The 20,451-nt window shown below is 37.3% G+C and overlaps 1 protein-coding gene across 1 annotated transcript in view; it reads left to right on the top strand.

Moving 5' to 3' along the window:
• Positions 1-18,732, top strand: part of LOC137290770 (ceramide glucosyltransferase-like) — a 59,542-nt gene extending 40,810 nt beyond the window's left edge. Inside the window, exons 4-9 of the mRNA XM_067821886.1 lie at positions 4,733-4,834; positions 6,616-6,728; positions 7,157-7,335; positions 10,167-10,253; positions 12,891-13,080; positions 13,333-18,732. Of these exons, the coding sequence (XP_067677987.1) occupies positions 4,733-4,834; positions 6,616-6,728; positions 7,157-7,335; positions 10,167-10,253; positions 12,891-13,080; positions 13,333-13,521 (860 nt within the window). The 3' untranslated portion in view covers positions 13,522-18,732. The remainder of the gene's footprint in view (positions 1-4,732; positions 4,835-6,615; positions 6,729-7,156; positions 7,336-10,166; positions 10,254-12,890; positions 13,081-13,332) is intronic.
• Positions 18,733-20,451: the final 1,719 nt, after the last annotated feature.

A 20,451-nucleotide genomic window follows, 5' to 3' on the forward strand; every position in this document is an offset into this window, starting at 1 on the left:
AATCAGCTTACTGACTCTTTTTTGTTCTTGGTTATTGATTAACTAGGTGATTTATAGGCAAAGAACTGTTGACGCTTTTATACTATAGCAACTAGGGTGCTTGTGTACTATGTACAGGGTCAAGGTCATGGGTCAAAACACATTATTTCCAGAGACTTGTTTATAAAGATTGTGACATTTTTAGTGCTTATCAGTGATAACTAAGCTTTAAGTCTCCCACTGCTTAAAAGAAAATATACTCATAGAAACAAATAAGGGAACCCCTGAAAGTACAAGTGTTCCTTTATTAATTCCAGAATTTCACCCACAGTGCAATATATACCTTGTGAAGAAACCTGGAAAAGAGAAAAAGCATATTTGTGCTTTCATGTATTCCCTTATTTGTTTCCATGAGTATATATTTATGACCAGGTGTTTGGGAGCTAGGATAGTTGGGATGATCTACCATTCAAAGCTCATATGCTCATGTGATTTGAATTAGTGGCTGGACATGTGTATGTTACTGTGAGTATATGTTGTAGCCTGTTTTTCAGGCTTCATTCATCATCAGTCATATTTGGACCAGTTGAACTATCTTCACGTCTTGCTTTGATGATGCTCCAGATCATCCAAGAGGTTCTGATTCTAATTTTCAACTTGGGTGCCATTGCATTTTGCTTTAAGGACATGGGTTTCTTTCGGTTTTAGGGTTTATTTGTTTTTGGGTGATTTTTAGCTTTTGACCTTGATTTTCTGTTTCTACCTTGACCATACTGCCATTTGAAGCCTTCTATGAACATTACAGTTTGTTTGGGTTTTTGCTTGATTCCAATTTTTGTATTCAGCGGCGTCTGTACATGCGTCCCGATTCTTGTTGACGCGATATCTCATGAACTACTGTACCCAATATCTTCAAATTTGGTGACACGACACTGGGGGATTATGCAGACACCAGTCAGTTATGGTGGCCTTGACCTTATTTTCAAGGTCATCACGATACTTTGGCCATTTTTCAGCTTCTAGTTAACACGGTGTCTCATGAACTATTGTACCCAGTATCTTCAAATTTGGTGACAGCCTACATGGTGACCTTGACCTTATTTTCAAGGTCAATGTTATCAATAGTTTTTAGGGGCGGGGGACATTGCCATATTTGTGGCAAACACTTGTTTACATTTGTTGTTGTAAGGGGTGCTGACATGCATTCTGTTTTTTTGTTGCGTTTTGGAAATTGGTCTTATGGCCTTTATGTATATAAAGCAGTCAGTCAGTCAGTCTGTCTGTTCAAAAAGTTCCAACCTGATCGGTAACAGTAACCAAACTGAAAATCTGTTTATAGCTGTTACTCAGACCTCCTTGTTCTCAACTGTTCAAGGTCTGTTTTTAAAAGAATATTTGAAGTCATTACCTTGTTTGACTATGGCCTAAAATACTGCCAGTGAACATGTTTGGTTCCAGGAACTGAACTTCAGAAGTGTTTCTCCATATGGAAACATATCTTGTTTTGTTCAGATTGCAACAAAAAGCTTACAGTGCCTGATTCTAAGAGTGTTTGTTCGAATCCAGAATTTACCCAATAAAAGTACTAGAATCTGTTTTTTGCTGAAAAAGTGTAATTCCACATATAACATGTTTTTAGTCTCTGGTATTAATGTGTCAGATCTTTGAAAATAAATGCAGATTTCATTTTTAAAATTATTGATGATGACATTACCGTGACTACATAGGTGAACTGCATTTCCGGAGCTTTATTTTATTTAATTCATTTTTTTCTGAAGAGATGCATGTTTGGTTTTTTTTTAACCTCCAAGTTCCATTATCAAAGGAAAGTAATGACTGTTCATACATCAGAGAGTTGTTTTAATTAGATAGTTTGTGTTCATGTAAAAGAGAATTGCAGATGGTTTGTGTTCATGTAAAAGAGAATTGCAGAAGAGGTTGAACATGAAGTTTTAAAGGTCACAAGGCCTTCTATCAAGTTTTCTATTAGTCATTAACTGTAATCCGACTACTGATACAGAATATGTTTAATTAAACCAGGTTTGGCATTCAAGATGTTTACACATTGGTAATCTACAGTTTCCAAAGTCAGGAGAAGCAAATCTGCTTTCTGTGACTTGGGGAGGACGTAGTGTTCCTGCCAAGGAGAAAGGGAAGTAGCTAGTTAATTTTCTCTGATGGATGGCACCATTCTGGTTGGTCCAAAATGTAGATTGTCTAATATGGAGAGAGAGTTATTTAATCAGCACATTTTAACACATTGTAAATCACATATTGTGGCTTTCATATGTTCCTTCAAACATTAACATGTTCCATAATTCAGGATGATTATATGAAAATCAAGTATTTTGAGGAAATAGACCTATTTTCAATAAATTTACCTTCCATGCCTATATAGTGCATGAATTAACTATTGGGCCTTGAGTGATTATCTCTATTGGCTGGTCTTTATCCCCATACTGTTATCGCCTATTGCCGTTGTCGCATATCTCATTCAAGTTGTAAGCTGTTTTGGAGTCAGTGATTATTTCCCTCTCCCAAATAGCTCTACTCCTGCATTGTGTCATATCTTATTCAATTACTCAGGCACCTTGGAAGGCATTACTCTGCCAGTTAAACCTTTCTGCATTCTCCCCAGCTTCCTTCTTCATGGTTGAACATTCCTGTGCCATATAGTGGCCATGTGGCCTTCAGCTTCTCAGCTGATTACATCCATATCAAGATAGCATTATTATATCTCCCTAGTCCGTCAGGGGTGGTGGGGTAGACAAGTCGTTAAAGTATCCACTCATCACGCCGAAGACCAGGGTTCGTCTCCCCACTTGGGCACCGTGTGTGAAGCCCATTCCTGATGTCCCCCTCCACGATATTGCTGGAATATTGCTGGGATATTGCTGGAATGTTTCTAAATGTGGCGTAAAACTATATTCACTTGCTCACCTCAAGGCATTATAATTTCTGTTGTATTTGAGGATTCCATCATGTGTGTGTCTCACCTCATGACTAGACTGGGATTGTGAAATGTTGAAATGGACATGAAACAGAAGATTGCGCAAATTTTTGCAAACTTGCTTTTTTATTTTTGTTGAATGTATATTTATGCATTTTTTATTTTATGATTTTTCATGCAGAATCATGAAGTCGCATGTAGTATTGTTAGATTCTTCCATGTAGTGACAGTTGGAAAAGTACTCTCCAGGTATACATATATGTGAAACTATGTTGATTTTTCGGTTGGTTGCAGTGGCGCCAGCTTGCTAATGCTCTAAGTGTCTACATCAAAACCTTGCTATATATGTAATAAACTAGGAGTGTTTATCGATAAAATTGAACCTCAGTATGCTTCAGTTCTTTTGTACATCCTACTTGTTATCAAACAGAAAGATTGATATTAACATAAAACTTCAAATTCTGCTACATGCTATAATATGTTGGTTCTGTTACATCTTTTTTAAAGTTTGATTTTTTCTTTCCATCAGTTCATTCAAAGGGAAAGTGGTATTTTTCACACCTAAAAATAACATTGTCATCACCAGTGTTCTCAGTCACTTAGGCCAAGATTTAGTTTTGTATTTACATATTACCTTCCACATGTTGTTTCCTGTTGTCATTTAAATTTTTAAGTTCAGGATGAGCTGAAATTTTAAACAAACTTAAGGCTACATTGGTTTAGTTTATTTTGTGTATGAGTTTAGTGGAGAGGGAACATTTGATTCTCTGTATCAGTTTATGCTTATATATTGCTTTGAAAACATAACTGCTTCTCGGAAACAACTGGCTTTAGTCTCATAGGAAATGATTATAGTTTCAATTGTATAGCCTACATTATGACAGAAATGATAGTCTTCATAGGTCCTGATGAAGAGGGCAGGTGGGGTGGACGAGTGGTTAAAGTGTTCGCTTGTCATGCCGAAGACCCAGGGTTGATTCCCTGTATGGGTACAGTGTTTGAAGTCTGGTGTACCCCGCTGTGATATTGTAGGAATATTCCTGGAATATTTCTGAAATGGGCATAAAACCATACTCACTCCTGATAAAGACGTGTTTCCTTGCATGAACTAAATGATCGTTAGTGTTCCCTTACATCCATTAACTTAGCCATAGATACAGCCTTTGAGCAAGGCTAGAACCAACATGCAGGAAGTTCATCAAGATGATACCAGTTTATGAAGCTGAGTTTCAAGTTGTGAAAAATATGTATAATATTACTGGATTATGTTTCTGCTAGATCCCCTGTGGAAACTGAAATGGTATGGATGGGAAAGTCACATTAACTCAGTGTGCCTAGTGGCTGCTAGAGTTGTATGGTCCCAAGGGAGTTGAGATTGATAATATGATATGCCATTGAGATTGACATCCAGTGATCTAGGGAAAGCAAAGAAGTGCTTTGAGCATGCATGTGGGATGGACTATAGTGCTATATAAATACCATATAATATGAGTGGTAATAAATATAGTGGTATAGACAGTTTTATAAACTCAAGGATGCTTTGTAACACTATATATTCACTGATGTGGCTTTATATTACCTGATAGACATTAGATATCCATAATTTAGTTTCCGTTTGTTGTCAGGATGGATTTTGCCATGTTTTGAAGGAAATGGCTTTTATTCATGTTCTCATTACAGTTATTCTGTTTTCTGTCTTTGGTAATGCCTAAGTAAAAGTGACATAAAGGACACAGTACCTGTTAATTCTCTGGAAAATGCTGTCATGTAGTTACTTATATTTTGTTTGTTTCTATTTTTCAGGTGGAAGAAAAATTGGAATAAACCCCAAAATAAACAACATGATCTTAGGTTATGATGCAGCTAAACATGATCTAATTCTCATATCAGATAGTGGTTTGAAAAGTAAGTATTGTGTCTTTTCACTGTGGAAATCAGTTTTAATGTATGTTTGTTTAGATACATGTGGCATTTTGTGTGTGTGTGTGTGTGTGTGTGTGTGTCTGTGTCTGTGTGTCTGTGTCTGTGTCTGTGTGTCTGTGTGTGAGAGAGAGAACATATTTCCTCTCTTTCTTCTTTTATGATAAGACTACAGTTGTGTCAGATGGAACTCAGTGAAAGAGATGTCAAATGTGAACTTTTACATCCTGCTTACCAGGAAGCAGATAATCTTTTCAAGGAGCCTTTTTTATAAAATCATGACTATTCATTTCTGTTGATCAGGATAAACAAATTGAAGTCATGAAGGGATGCACTTTGTAAATGAATCATAACAGCCATTATGCATATGTAAATCCACTTACCTGATTTCGGTGGATGGCATTTTCTTGACAACAGTCAGTGTCACTGTCTTGTTTGTAGTTCCACAGCTTCTTTTTGGAGACAACTCGCAGGTTAAGTGCAATGTCTTTGCAGGGAAAGTTATTTCATTTTTAGCTGTTATCAGTCATTCAGACATCAGTCATTTTGACAATTGAGCATCAAAGGCAGTTCTTAGTGCACTGATTGTAGCAATGATAATATGCTATTCATTGACAGTTGGTTCATTGGTGCACCAAAATTGCATCTCGTGTAATCAAAAACAGAACAAGCATGATGAAACTTGTTCAAATCTTGATAAAACTTAGACTAACTAGTCTCTGAAATGAACATATTTTACTGAAAAAGTTCATAGTAAAAAAATAATAATATAATGAAATGGAGCCCTGAGACTTTCTTCATTTTCAGAAGCTAAGGAAATCTTCACACATTTTCTAGACTTGAATGGGCTCTCTTGGATATATTTGCTTCAGGGTCTGTATGACAGACAAGATGTAACTTTGATGATAGATATTTGTTAGCAGACTTAAAGGTCACATGCAACGTAAAATACAACTTTGCAGATTCTGGTACCTTTCAGTATGCACTTACCGAAACAAATCATAAAAAATGCCAATTCAACCTATAAATTTTAAAAAAACACGATGAAAAAAAAGCCCGCGAAATCGGAGTTCAAACGTTTCACTAAATTCCCCCCAGCGCTGGGGGGAAAACTGGTTTCAACAGCTGTGCTGCGCTGCGTCCATAACGCATGCGCAGTGAATAGGTTCGCGGAGCTTGAAACAGTATGCATGCCCAGCATCTGAGGTCGTGAGCAGTAGTCTAATCTCGGTTGTGTACACAAACAAGTAAATAATCTACTCGTTACGTAAAAAAACTTGTTGATTGTAGTAAGCAGTCTCTGTCACAGAGAAAGCTCAGTGTCTGGTTTATTCACACCTATATGTCTGCCTGCCTGTCTGCTAAAGACAACATGCAGTACACAGCTTCAATCATTGACCACGTGCAATTTGAACTTAACACCTATCAGACTATACGACATAAAGAAAATGAGTTGATTTATGACTCGTGCACCCGAGCCCCGTCTCTGCCACATTATGTAATTAGGCACGTGTGATACACATGACATGTTTTTATGTCTGTGGGTTGCAAGCAAATGTGACCTTTAAGCAGTGCTTTAATTTTGGTCTCAGTTTCAGAGGACACCTGTTATGTAATATATAGAAGTGGTTGAAAAGTGACTGAAGTCTTTTAGATTCTTGGAACTGAACAAGTTCAGAAGTTCACAATGACTAATTGTGCCAGTAGTCTCCCTTTGTGAAAGGCAGATGTTAAGCCTATGTGTTGACAAGTATTGTGTGTTGCAGTGGGAGAGGACACCCTGCTGGACATGGTGTTGCTGATGACGGAGAAGACAGGGCTGGTCCACCAGTTGCCCTACATCTGTGACAGGAAGGGATTCTCATCACATATAGAAAAAGTAGGTAGACTTTGAGGTTGTAGCTGAGGTTTGAGGACAGAAAACATCTTTTTATTATGTTCTTGTCTCAGTTCTAAGATAAAGATTTTTCTCTGACTTTTTGTAGGGGTGGTGGGGTAGCCTAGAGGTTAAAGTGTTTGTTCTTCACGCTAAAGGCATGGGTTTGATTCCCTACATGGGTACAATGTGTGAAGCTCATTGCTGGTGTCTCTGCTGTGATATTGCAGGAATATTGCTAAAAGCGGCATAAAACCAAACTTACTCATTCCCTGACTTCCACACTTCCCAGAAATCACTGACAGTTGTTCGTGATATCAACCATTGATTTGTCTGATCCAGACTTCACAAGCAGTGCCAAAAGCAGCCCTTACAATCCTTTCCTCATTTGGATTCAGCATAACATCATGTATTGTTTATTTTTGTTGTAGGTATTCTTTGGCACCCAACATGCCAAAATGTACCTGTGTGCTAATGGCCTTGGAATCAACTGCACAACAGGCATGTCATGTTTGTTCAGGAAGGAGGTTCTTGAAGAGGCTGGGGGCATGACCCAGCTGGGACAATATCTGGCTGAAGACTACATGATGGCACAGGCTTTTGTTGATAGGTATGGCCTCATGATGAGATAGGCATTTGTCGATAGGCATGACCACATGATGAGTCAGGTGTTAGTTGATAGGTAAGGCCATTTATTAATGGTACAGGTGTTTTTTGATAGGTAAGGCTACGTAATTGCACAGGTTTTTGTTGTCAGGTAAGGACAGACCGAATGAGGGCACAAATGGTCATTGATAAGTGAAACCACAGGATGGCACATTTTCTGGTTAGGATCTGTCTGGGAGAAACTTTCTGTGACAAATCGATGGTGAAATCTATTTGGGTAGGATTTCAATATTTACTAATTAAAGGGGTAGTTGGATAGCCTCATGTTAACACTGTTTGCTTGTCATGCTCAAGACTGGGTTCAATTCCCCTAATGGGTAAAATGTGTGAAGCCAATTCCTGGTTTCCCGCCGTGATTCTGCTAGAATATTGCTAAAAGTAGCATAAAACCAAAACTCAGGCTGAGTCATTAAAAGTAACTTAATCATGTATGCAAAATTGGGTTGTGCTCAGTGTAATTCTTTAGCACAAAAAAAAACAGTTGAGGTTGTGGAGATATTTTTTAGTGTTTGTATGATTTAGTGTTACATCAACCTCTCTGATTTTATTTTAAGAAAATATATAGACAGATGTTAATACTATGTAGCTACAGCATGCACATAAAAGTGTTGTTTTGTTTTGGTGGGGGTGGGTTTAAAAAAAGACCAACCAACCAAAAACACACACACAACAACAATGCTTTATTGATGTACACAGTGCATTAAGGTTTTGCAGCTGTCATCGGTATTAATGCTGGTGATAGCAGTAACCATAGTGACCGTGCCATTGGACTCAATTAATGGTGTGTATTTCATTCTGGTATAAGTCATGAGATGTGACAGGTGCTTGGTTTTAACCTGTCAGTCATCTCCCCTATGTAAACACATGTCTTTGTTGCTGGTATCAAGGTGTAATAAGCAACAATGTGGTTGATTAGACAGAAATAGTCCAAATTTGTTTTGATTATGTCAGAGAATGAAGGGAAATTAGTAATGTGGAATTACATATACAGTTTGGTTTGGTTGAACTTAAGGATGAAAGAGAAGACATCTTTGTCATTTTCAAATACTAAAATTTTATGATGATTTCACTTCATGTGGGTCCATATGTCACATGACTTTTCCTTTTTATGCTTTGGCAATCGTATCAAGCTGTTCTATTTGTGTCAAAAATATAACTGCATTTATTTCACCAAGTGTTTTGGGGTTTTTGGCTTGAAGCTGTCACGGATCTAACCAGACTTGGTCTGAGGCCCACATGCGGCTCCAAGTCTGCAACAAATATCAGTAAATATTCCCTCAATTGAAGTTCAGTGTTCCCAGTTCAATTTGATATCATTATATCTAATGTGACAGCTTGATCTGGTTGAATTGTAAGTCAGTGACAGCACGACTAATAAAGAAAAGGTTTCAGTGTGTATTTTCACAGTATAGAATGTAATGTTGATGCACAATGTTAAATGAAAACAAAATAGGAACTTTACAACAATTCTTTTAACAACTGAGCTTGCCAAGGGCATTTAGTTTGAATCCCTAATAAATCCCTACATGTGTTTACCATGTAAACCCTTCAAGGTTTGGTTCTCTTCATTAGGTGTTTACAGTAGGAAGGGACTGTATGTAAAGCACTTGGTATATTGTCACAAAGATAACAGGTGCTTTTAATTTGTATGTTGTATGTGTGTCCTTTAGCACTAGTTCATAAGAAAATGGGATGAACAATTGAAAAAGAAGTTTTGTTTTGTTTTGTTTTTCTGTTTTGTTTTATTGTGTCTTCAAGACGTAGCTGCTCAAATCTCTCAACCTCAAAATATTTCCTTCTTGTTATGCCCAAATGGCTGAAGGAACCCAGGATCTCTAAAATTGCCAAAACAGTGTAGAGTCATGCGTAGATGTGGGAACTGGGTGTGTGCATGCAAACATAAATGTACATTCAATTTTTGTTAGATTGGCATTTTAGAAGTTGAGATGTACAATATAGAACAATATTTTATGGATAACAACATCTTTATTGTGTGAGTGCAATGTTTCAATACAGATTCTTGTACCGTTGTCAAGCAGAACTCCTGTTTGACAACGGTACAAGAATCTGTATTGAAACGTCACACTTTATGCAATAAAGATGTTGTTATCCATAAAATATTGTTCTGTATTGTATGTCTCCAGCAGGACTCCTGCTTGATAGGAATGTATCCAAAAAGTATTGTTCTGTACTTAATTTTGGCAGGTAATTCTTGAAAATATCTTGAAATCCATTTAGTGTATGACATAAATAATTACTGACTTTTCCCTTTGCTATTGTTCTTACTTTAGAAAATAGAAAGATTAAATGAGAGTAAAGATTTGTGCCTGAGGAATGTAACCCTTGAAAAGTACTTGAGAACTACTTGAATTTTCTCGGCCAAGATTTGTATGAACCCTCCCTAACGAGGTATAGTTAGCCGCAGTTTCTTGTCTGTGTATGATAATGGTGGAGTATTGTGTCAGTGTATGTGTTGTGTGTTATGTGACCATGTGTTAGGTGATCTTTCTGTATATGATCTCTCGATCTCTCTTTCTGTGTGTGTGTGTGTGTGTGTGTGTGTGTGTGTGTGTGTGTGTGTGTGTGTGTGTGTGTTGTGTCACCTGTTTGTGTTAAGTAATCAGTGTATGTGTTCTTTGTTATGTGATCGTGTATGTATTCTGTTACTTGATCTCTGTGTGTGTGTGTTGAGAGATCAGCCTATGTATTCTGTGTTATGTGATTTGTGTTATGTTTTCTGTGGGTTTTAATTAGCGTATGTGTTCTGTGTTTCAGGGGATGGAAGGTTCGCATCAGCTCCCAGGCGGCCCAGCAGAACTCTGGAATGTACTCCATCCCTCACTTTCACGCCAGACTCATTAGGTAATGATACTGATCATCATTACAATGATGATTATACTTATGGCTGCAGAACTCGAAGATATTTGACTGTTTAGATGTTATTCAATTTCTCCAAAAGATCTTGACTAGGCGACTACAAATACTTCTCCAGCAGGTTTAAGTTTGTTGCCTTGTGGGAACTGGTCCATTGAATCCTCCAGTACCTTACATGAATCTTACCCAACTGTTAGCAATATTCCAGCAATATCATGTTAGGGGACAGAAGGAATGGGCTGCCCACATTGTACCAATGTGGGGATCCAAACCTGGATCTTTAGCATCATGAGCGAATGGTTTAACCAGTAGGCTACCCCACCACCCCCACAACTGCCTGTGAATATTTATTGTCAGTAAATCACTGTGTGTGTTACCTGTGACAATGCAGGTTAGAATTAACCTTCAGTAACCCATGCTTGTCATAAGAAGCAACTAACGGGATCGGGTGGTCACTGTCACTGGCTTGACATATTGTATCCAATTGCATAGATCGATGCTAATGATGCTACTCACTGGATTGTCTGGTCCAGACATGATTATTGACAGACTGCCGCCATATAGCTGGAATATTACTTAGTGGCATGATACAACAACTGAACCAAATCACTGTGTATTTATACCTCAGGTCTTCCATCTCACATGAAATTGTACTCTTAGGTGTGGCTATTATCCAGCCATTAAAACGTGATTTGTATATGAACTGTGAAGCCAGATAAGCCAAACTTAGCAAGGTCAGTGTGTGGACATTGTGCTAACAAAGCCATTGCCTGACACAAACCATTGAGTTCGATGGTGGAAAGGCTATAACTGCACATGCGATGTAGGAAATATTACAGATGTAATCTGAGAGCTCTTTGATTATAGCAGTCACACCAGGCTGCTACTCGTTTCCCTGATTATACTGTAGTGTGCTGTGGCGGTCTCATTTGGATGAGACCTGTGTACGTTCAGGGTGGAATAGGTCTTCATTAACCCATGCTTGCCACAAAAGGCAACTGTGCTTATCTTGGTTGACACACGTCATCAGTTCACAGTTGCTCATGCTGTCGATCACTTAATTGTTTGGTCCAGACTCGATTATTTACAGACCACCACCATATTGCTGGAATATTGTTGAATGTGGCTTAAACTGCACTCACTCACTCACTCACTCACTCACTCACTCACTCACCAGTTGTATATGGATTATTCTATTAGTTTTTTAATGTGTTAATTGTTCTTCTTCTACGATTGTGAGAATTCTTTAATATGCTTACCCTGTTGAGATTGAAGATAGTAAATTTAAGTGGCACTGTCATGAAAAAACATGGTGTCCCTCTCTCTAACACTTCATACATTGACATCATTTGTCTTTTGTCACTGTCTGTAATAGTTACCTTATCCGCTGTTATATCAATATATTGCAACTACACCCACCAGCTGCTAAATGTATTGATGACTGAGAGTAACAAAATGAAAACAAACCTGTGAGGTTTTGACGTTAGGAAATTCTTGACTTTGGTCTTAACAGTATGTCACCTATTTAATCAGTTTAGGTTGATATCCACGTATTATCACCTCTGTCAATTTATGTTATTCTCTGCTCCAAGGGGAGAATACAGTAATCAGTCAGGCTGTTTACCTGTCTGGTCACGATGCCTTATGCTGTAATCAGCTTTGTGGATGTTATTGGATCAATGAGTGATTGTTCCTCAGACATCTGTATAAGGATGTGTTCCTACAGTCTAAGGGATTGCCATGTCTGTTCTTCATTGAGCGTTGTCTCTGTGTTTCATCTTATGTTGTGGCAGAATAAACCAGGATATATTAGTCTGTGGTTGGTAAGATCCTGTCTGTGTGCACATGATCTCAAGAAATTATGACATGAAAGACATCAAGTGGGCAGTCTAAGTAAACTTAGCCTCAGTACCTTTTGCTTCAATCCACTACTGAGTCTAACAAAACCTTATGGGAGGTGGCGTCAGGTAACTTTTGAGATTGATCAATCAGAACACAACTTACCAAATTGTGAAAGTGGACATTCACACATACCATTTGAACTTTGTATCTCAAAAAGGTTCGTGCCCGAACAATTCCAAATACTATTTGGCATTCGATCACTTCCAGGTGATGCATGTGGCCCACTTTACAACCATGACAAGGTTTAGTAAACAGTGTTTTTGGCAGTGTTAAAGGATGTCATCTTGCGGAAATACTAGCTAATGGTAACATGTCACCAAAAACCCCAACTGCAAATACTGCAGGAGTGTATCGAATAATGCCGAGACTAAGTTTGCTGAGACTGTCAAGTAGGGTACACAGAGCTTTTATTCGTTGAGCGATTGAATGCATTTTGCCCAGTCAGTAAATAATTGAACTGGATGATGTTCAGTCAGGCTCATTAATGAATGATTCCAAGTATTCTTTAGCAAGTTCTTTTTTTTCCTTGTTTTATATTATGTTTTTGTTGTTCGGGTTTTGGTTTGGGGAGGTTTTTTTGGGTTTTTTTTGTTTTGGGGGGTTTTTGTGTGTGTGTTTTGATGCAGTTGATTAGATGCTGGAATCTGGCTCGGAGAAGCAAAATAAAACCAAATTCCAAACTGAAAGTATTTGCTTCAGTGTAGACAACTGTTTTCCTTGCAGATGGACGAAGCTTCGCATCTCCACAGTGCCCTCCACAATTGTGATGGAGCCTATCTTCCAGTGCATGTTCCTTGGTGGAATGGCATCATGGGCAGTGTCGTACCTGTTTGACTGGACAGCCCTGGTCTTCTTTCTCATCCACATTCTGGTGTGGTTCCTCGGGGACTACATTCTCATCAAAGTCATACAGGTAAGGCTGCAGAAGCTGACGTAGTTAGGACATATTTCAATATATAGTTTGTGATGAATGCTTTGTTTCTATTTCCTGCCTGTAACAAACTGTCATTTTTTGCAGACTGTTCACTTGCTGTGTATTATGGAATATGTTTCTTTATGAAATTAAGAATATCTTTGACAAAGTATTTCAGAAAACACTTGGGAAATAAATATTTTAGATATATTATCAAAAGACAGTTTTCTGATATATTTATTCCTGTTTCAGAGGGGTCCGCTACCATTCTCCAAGTTTGAGTTTGTGGTAGGTTGGTTAATGAATGAACTGGTTTCACCATATCTGATCTTCCAAGCTCACTGGAACCCGGCTGTCACCTGGCGTTCACAGAAGTACAGAATCCGTTGGGGCGGCATCACCGAGGAAATCAAGCCTCCCCCACCCAAACCGGAAGATTGACTTCCCACATCTGCAGCATTACAGGGCCTGATGTCCACCGAGTCTCACAGTGTAACAACAGTGTGTATTAATGGAGAACCTTGAGAGACCTCTCTGTTCTTCTTGTCATTACATTTAGTGTGGCTCCTCAAGATGGATGCTGGAAGCATTTCTGGATCTGTGTGTGTTATTGCTCAAAGCAAAATCAAAATGCGTCGCCAAAATCATTGTCTGGGATCGATATTCCTGGATGTCTGGTTCTAGATACGTGGAGCTCTCCCAGGAATTGAGATATCTAATTTATATCGTATTGTTGCAATGCATGTGTTTCTGTGAGATGGACCATACTGTGGTTTTGACCAACTGCCAAGACAACTATTGCATCCTCCAACCATCAAGACTACAATGGCATCCTGATGCCATGGTTTGTGGTGCCAGGACAATGTGGTGTTTTGCCAACACCAGTCTATCTCTGACTTGCATGTGTTGAATGACTATGACCAACCTTCATTCCATCCCATGATACCAGATCATGCAGCAATGGTTCTCTCCCCTGAGTGAAGGACTATTCCAGCATATTTTTTTACCGCTGAGATTGCTGGTGGTTTCACCACCTCATTGTAACTGTGTAATGTGTCCAGCTAAGTCAGTATTGTTTGTTTATATTGTCGTTACCATGGTTTCAAGCTTCATGTGATATCACCTTGACAACGTGTTGGGATGGGTGTCTGCATGAGGAAGTGTTTTTGTTCACTTTATGAATTCATCTCCAATCTGTAAGGTTTGATATGACAGTTAGGGTTGACGTGAGACATGCAGTATAAACTACATGACAGTTCCTGAAACAATCCTTATCCTAATAAGAAATTCTAGATATCTTTAGCAATAAAGATAATGCTCGAACATATCAGACAGCATATCGGATAGCAGGGTATATCCGGTTGGGACAATAAATCATATTTTTGTTTCATGTCACAATCAGGTTTCAAATCCTTGTCAAAGTCTTTTCTCAAGGGAGATAAAATGTTTTCTTCACATTTGGCTACCTTTAATTTTGATGTAGTGCAATGATGAACAACACAGAAGTGTAGGAATAACTGTCAATCCTCTGCAGCATATATATATATATACTCAGTTTACTTATTCATACTGACATGAACAGTCAAATGCACTTAAAAGTACAAGATGTGCACACATTATTTGCAAGACCTAAGAATGTTCCAGAAAGAGGAATATTGTTTATTTTTAGTAGTCCTCAAAAACAATCAGTAACAGAGTTGCCATCTGCCTAATTGTAACAGTGGTGATCCACTTTCATGCCGCACTTATTTTATTATTAGGTTTACAGATCTGCCCAACATTATTTTCACTAGGGGAGTATTTCAAATTCATGATTTTTTTTATCCCCCGGCATGAAATGCAGGGGGATATAGTCGACGCCTCGTCTGTCTGTCCGTCCGTAATCATTTTGTTTCTGGAGCATAACTCGGAAACCGTTCAATATTTTTAGACCAAACTTGAAAGATATAGTAATCTCAGCATATGGTTGTGCCTTTTGGTATTTACAGATTTTTGGCATTTATATTATTTTTTTCTTTTTCCATGGAACATTTTGGTGTTAGTCTTATGGTGGGATGGGCTTCGTTTCCAGAGCAGAACTCAAAAACCATTCAGTATTTTTCTGCAAAACTTGGTAGATATATCAATCAGAACCCAAAGTGGTGCCTTTTGCTATGTACAGGTTTTTGTGATTTATTATTTTCTGTTTCCATGGAAACGTTTCGACATAGTCTGAAAAGTGAGAGGTGTGTTTCATTTCCAGAGCAGCACTCAAAAACTTCTTAATATCTGTTAGTGGTGCCTTTGGGTTTTGAAAGGTTTTTGTGATGTATTATTTTCTTGGTTTCCATGGAAACGTTTTGGACTATTTCTCAAAATGGAGGGGTGGGCTTCTTTCCCAGAGCACAACTCGAAAACTGTTTCATACCTTTCAACAGATTTTGGCAGATATATGAGACAGATCTTGAAATTGTGACTTTGCTGGTTACAGATATTCCATGGAAACAATTCAAACTTAGTCTTAAAAAGCAGTGGGTAACTCTCAGATTATTTGTGCTTTCAAACATGTGGGGGCCGGGGGGTTATGTCATCTTCTGATGACTCTTGTTTTAAATACTACTGATAAATAAGATCCAGCTAAATATTTTAAAGATTTAATTCCTTGAAGTCAACTTTCTGTTATGAATTTAGCATTGTTACAAGACAGTCACGAAACCATTAACATTAACAAGTGAAAATACTGAATCAAAACAATGGGTAAAGTGAGGTTACTGTTGACTGCCATCAAAGTCTGAAATTTTTTATATTTTAGAATATTTTGCGACTTACTGAGAGTAATACTGCTGTGAAAAATTTGTAAACCAAGTAATAAAAAATAGTGTGGTCTTAGATGTCCCTTCTATTTCCAAAGTGGGCTATTGCCAAATACACTTTCTTACCTACAGTACTAGCTTCATGAATTCAGTGATCAAAATAAATGTTCAGAAAAATCACATTTACTTCACTATCCAATAATACAAATTCTGTCACTAATTACATAGCAATCAAAAATTGTTAAATCAAAATCAGTTACAAGTCACAAATCCTGACATTGTTAATGAAAGGAATAAACATATTAGGTGTTAAAATTATGATATGACAAAGAGACATAAATATTACATTACTTTTCATGAAACATTAGCTGTTATCACCATCATCATTTTGGTGATAGGGATCATAGATTCAACTGTAAAAAGGTATATAATTATGACAGCTCATAAAAACAAAACAAAAACAAGCATTATGAAATTTGAGATCTGGATTGAAAAAAAAGATTTGTTCCACTGATGGCTGAACATGACATTTAATGTACAAAGTTCATGTCATAGTTCATCAGGCTACTCCATTCTCAAATATGACAGATAAACCAAAGTTTTTATATACTGTGTTGACAAATTCAAAACTTATTGAACATGTATGTTTTACACGTCTTCCGTTGAGCCTTGAATCTCACACCTGAATCACAATTTCTATGTCAAATGACTGTTCCAAGTTTTTCTCACAGGGTGATAGTTCTGACAGTATTGAAGAGTACCATGACCATCATAAGACAGATGTAGCACAAATCAAAGACTTGTTCTCTGTGTATCAATTTTGGTGTATCATTGAACCATAATTTTGTTTGAGAATGGTACCGGGACTCTTTCCCTGGCATCGTTCTGCAAATTCTGCATTTTTTGTGCAAGGTAGTTGTTAAATGAGAATTTTACAGCATGCGATTTGAGAACCATTTTCATTTTATATTTGTCCATTTTGAATATTTATGTTTTTGTAAGTGATACTATTTTTGAAAATGGAGATTTTGATGTAAGTCATGGAACGTGGCTGATGCTTGTATTAGTAATGTTGTCCCAGGTTTTGTCTTCAATCAAAAATGTACTACAGTATTGAAAAATTAAAATGAGATTTTCTGAATGATTGTATATTTTTTTCAAATAGTGCATGAATTTTAAAGTATTTTTAGATAGTTTTGTTCAGAGAAATCAAAGTGTATGCTTTGTGGTGAAATTGTATTGTTCAAGTCAAAATCGATGCATTTTCATATGAAAGCAGGCATTTTATGCCTTGGAAAGTATTTTTGTGCCTCGGGTGTTAGGAGTTTGATGATGTGATCAAAGCAGAGAATTCGAACAGATTCTTTATTACAGTTTTAATTCATGAAATAGGAATTAAAATGGGTAAGGATAAAGAGCTTTCAAACTGCCTTTCACAGTTTTAGTTGCCTGTTTTGAGAACATCTTCCATTTTGCTCAATTAACATCTTGAATGTATGCATACTTTTTTTTAATCCAGTTCAGATAGCCATATATATTAAAAACAGCATCATTTGAAATATATTGCTGGAAAAGTGTAAAAAGGCATGAATAGGCTTCTCTTGGCCAAACCATTTATGAAATGTTACTGAACTAATTAACACAAATGGAAACTACTAAACTAGTAATTAAGTATTAATACTTTTGCATGTTCATTCCTTTTAGTCATTATACACATTTTGATGATTGATAGTCACACTGGAAAAGTGTTTTAGTTTTTGCTAGTCATTTCTAACAGCTGAGATTCACTGGTTTGTCCATATGCAATAATCACAGATATTTATTTGTAATGCATGTTAACCCAGTATTTTGATATCTCCACTAGTCTGATGGACAACATAAAGGAACATTACTGACATTGTTTTGCTCTTCTGCAATATTGAAGTAGAGCATCACTCTATGTTGCCAGGTAGGCAAGTTATGAGGATTATTTGTTACGTTGTTTTATTTGTCGTCAAGGTTTTACCAATATTGCTTGTTGGTCTGACATAGCGTTTATGTATGTTTTACACTTTATTATTTAGATATGTATGACACCACTGTCACATTGTTTGCGAGTTCATTAATCACTGAAATTGCGGTTTAGACACAATCTTTTTATAACATTATGTTTTGAGTAATTTATGATGGTTTTGAAGTAAAGATGATTTAAATATTACACGTTAAAGAGTCAGGATTTTGTGAGCGAATTGACAGTGTGACAGATGGTTTGTGTTCGTGAGTTCTTAGTGGGCAGCATGGATGTGGTGGGCAGACTTACCTCCCCTGCCCTGTTGAATGACGTCTCTTTGAGACCGACAGACAGGTGTCAGATAGGCAGCTTTTGCTGTCTTGCCTGTGTCTCTCACCATGCTTCAGTGATAATTCTCATTTGATGCTTGAAATTACCGTCCTTACAAATGCATTTCCCTGTTTCCACATTAATTGTGGTCTTGAAACGTCGCAATTTTGTAATTGTTGCTTTTAAAATCAGAACGTCTTGACAAAATGGGGCTACTGGTTAGGAGAAAATGACCAGCTCATGAAACGTAATTTTAAGGACAGTGTTATTTGAATATTTTGACTCATTTTTTTCAAGAAATATTGACAGCGGTTTCTCATTTTTCAAATGCAGAATTGTTCAGTTTTGAACACTGTAGCCATGTTAAGAGTCCAGTTAAGTTCTGTCCTCCTAGGTATCAGTTCCCAACCGATGTTCTATGAAGTGCTGCCTGATAAACTCATCGATACATGCATGCCTCCAAGTCTGTTATATACAGTGTATGTTTTTTGTGTTGCAGTGTACTGGCAACCACATGATCAGTAAACATTTTTGGCTTTATTAACTTTGGTTTGTTGTGGCTTTCGTAACTATATACACCAGTGTTTTGTTTCATAAGCATTTCATTTTCGATGTATTATTTCTATAAGAACATAATGGCAGAAGTAACTGGGTTCATTTATTTTTATCATTATTGTCTGCCTGAAGATGGCTGTGTGTTATGTTTAGTGACATACAAACACTGCATGTTAACTTTATGTCAGGAAGGAAAATGTTTCATTCCTTTTCTGATGTTGCTCTTGACATTTTCCAGAGACAGTGACAGATAGGGGGTGGGGAGACACTGACTGCTTGGTGTTGGCAGAGCCATGGGACAATGTACGTGTATATTGAGTGTAAGAGGATCCAGTCATTTCTCCATCTGTGCAATACCTCACCCAATATACACTCATGAAAATGAATAACACATAAAAGAACAAGTGTTCCTATATTTATTTCCAGAATTTCATTCACACTGCAATCAATACATACCTTGTGAAGAAACCTTCAAAACCTAAGGAGCACTTGTACTTTCGTCCATTCCGGATGTTATGTCACTTAAATATAAGAATGAATGAACGAAAAGTAGCATAAAATGAGTAGAAGTTCATTCAGATGTAATTTCTCAACCAATGATCAGTAATCATCAGACACTACTTACCAAACAACAAAACACAGACACATGTTGTGGACATTTCCCCCACTAATCAGCCCCTTCAGATGCACAAATACTAACTAATCAATATTAGGACGTGTTTTCAAAGTTGTCGTGAATGACCAGGCAATAATATTCTTGGGAGGGGACATGGAAGATGGGGTATTCAGGGATGAGAATTTTCCATGAATTCCGTCTATTTGTTGGCACTGGTGTCGTGCATCATATATTGTTTCAATTAACATGACTCCAAAGAGCCTAGCCTATTTTCCTATATTTCACCCATACCCATTCTCATCCCTGGGTATTGACGTCAGGCTCCGGTAACATAAACAGAGGTTAAATCAATCCATGTCCCCCTTGTGACCACCGAACAACTTACAAGTATGTAAACCATCCCATGACTGATATCTTGATATACAATGACAGAGAAAGTGAAACAAGAGAGAGAGAAGTAACATCTAAAATAAATATTCCATTTATAAACATTCAGTCTGACAAGCATGTGCCTGAAATCACTTTGTCGTTTTATAATATACTCTTCAAAAAGAGTAACAGCATCATTTCACGTTATCACCACACGCAAACACAATGCATGGGAAGCACATATACTATGTGAGAGCCTCCTAATCATGCATGGGGTGTCAGTTGATATATCTTGATGTTTATCAAGAAGGTTGATAAATCACTGTAGACTATTTTTCCCGACAATTTTCTAGCATCTGTGGATGGTCAGTGTTTTCAGGGTCAAATCCCACACTATTGACTGAAGATTATAAACCTGAAATTTTCGTCATACACCAGTCACCTAACAAGGGGGAAAACTGAACGCACAGCTTATCACGTCACCTTGTGCTCAAGTTATGTTACACAAGAAATGGTACATGATCAGTTAGAAAAATGCTTGTTGAATTTAAACTGGGAGCCACTCCCCATGAACAAAACTGAGCTATCAGTATCTGTATTTAATGCTGTCAATGTTTTTTTAAGTCTGTTATTCAAAAGGAAAGTTAATCTGCAATGCTCCGACAGGTAAACCATAACAATGAGAAAGCTTTGCTTGCTCATATGGATAAAGTACAAGA

Source organism: Haliotis asinina, chromosome 7, assembly GCF_037392515.1.
Source record: "Haliotis asinina isolate JCU_RB_2024 chromosome 7, JCU_Hal_asi_v2, whole genome shotgun sequence".
In the NCBI taxonomy this organism is placed as follows: Eukaryota; Metazoa; Mollusca; class Gastropoda; order Lepetellida; family Haliotidae; genus Haliotis; species Haliotis asinina.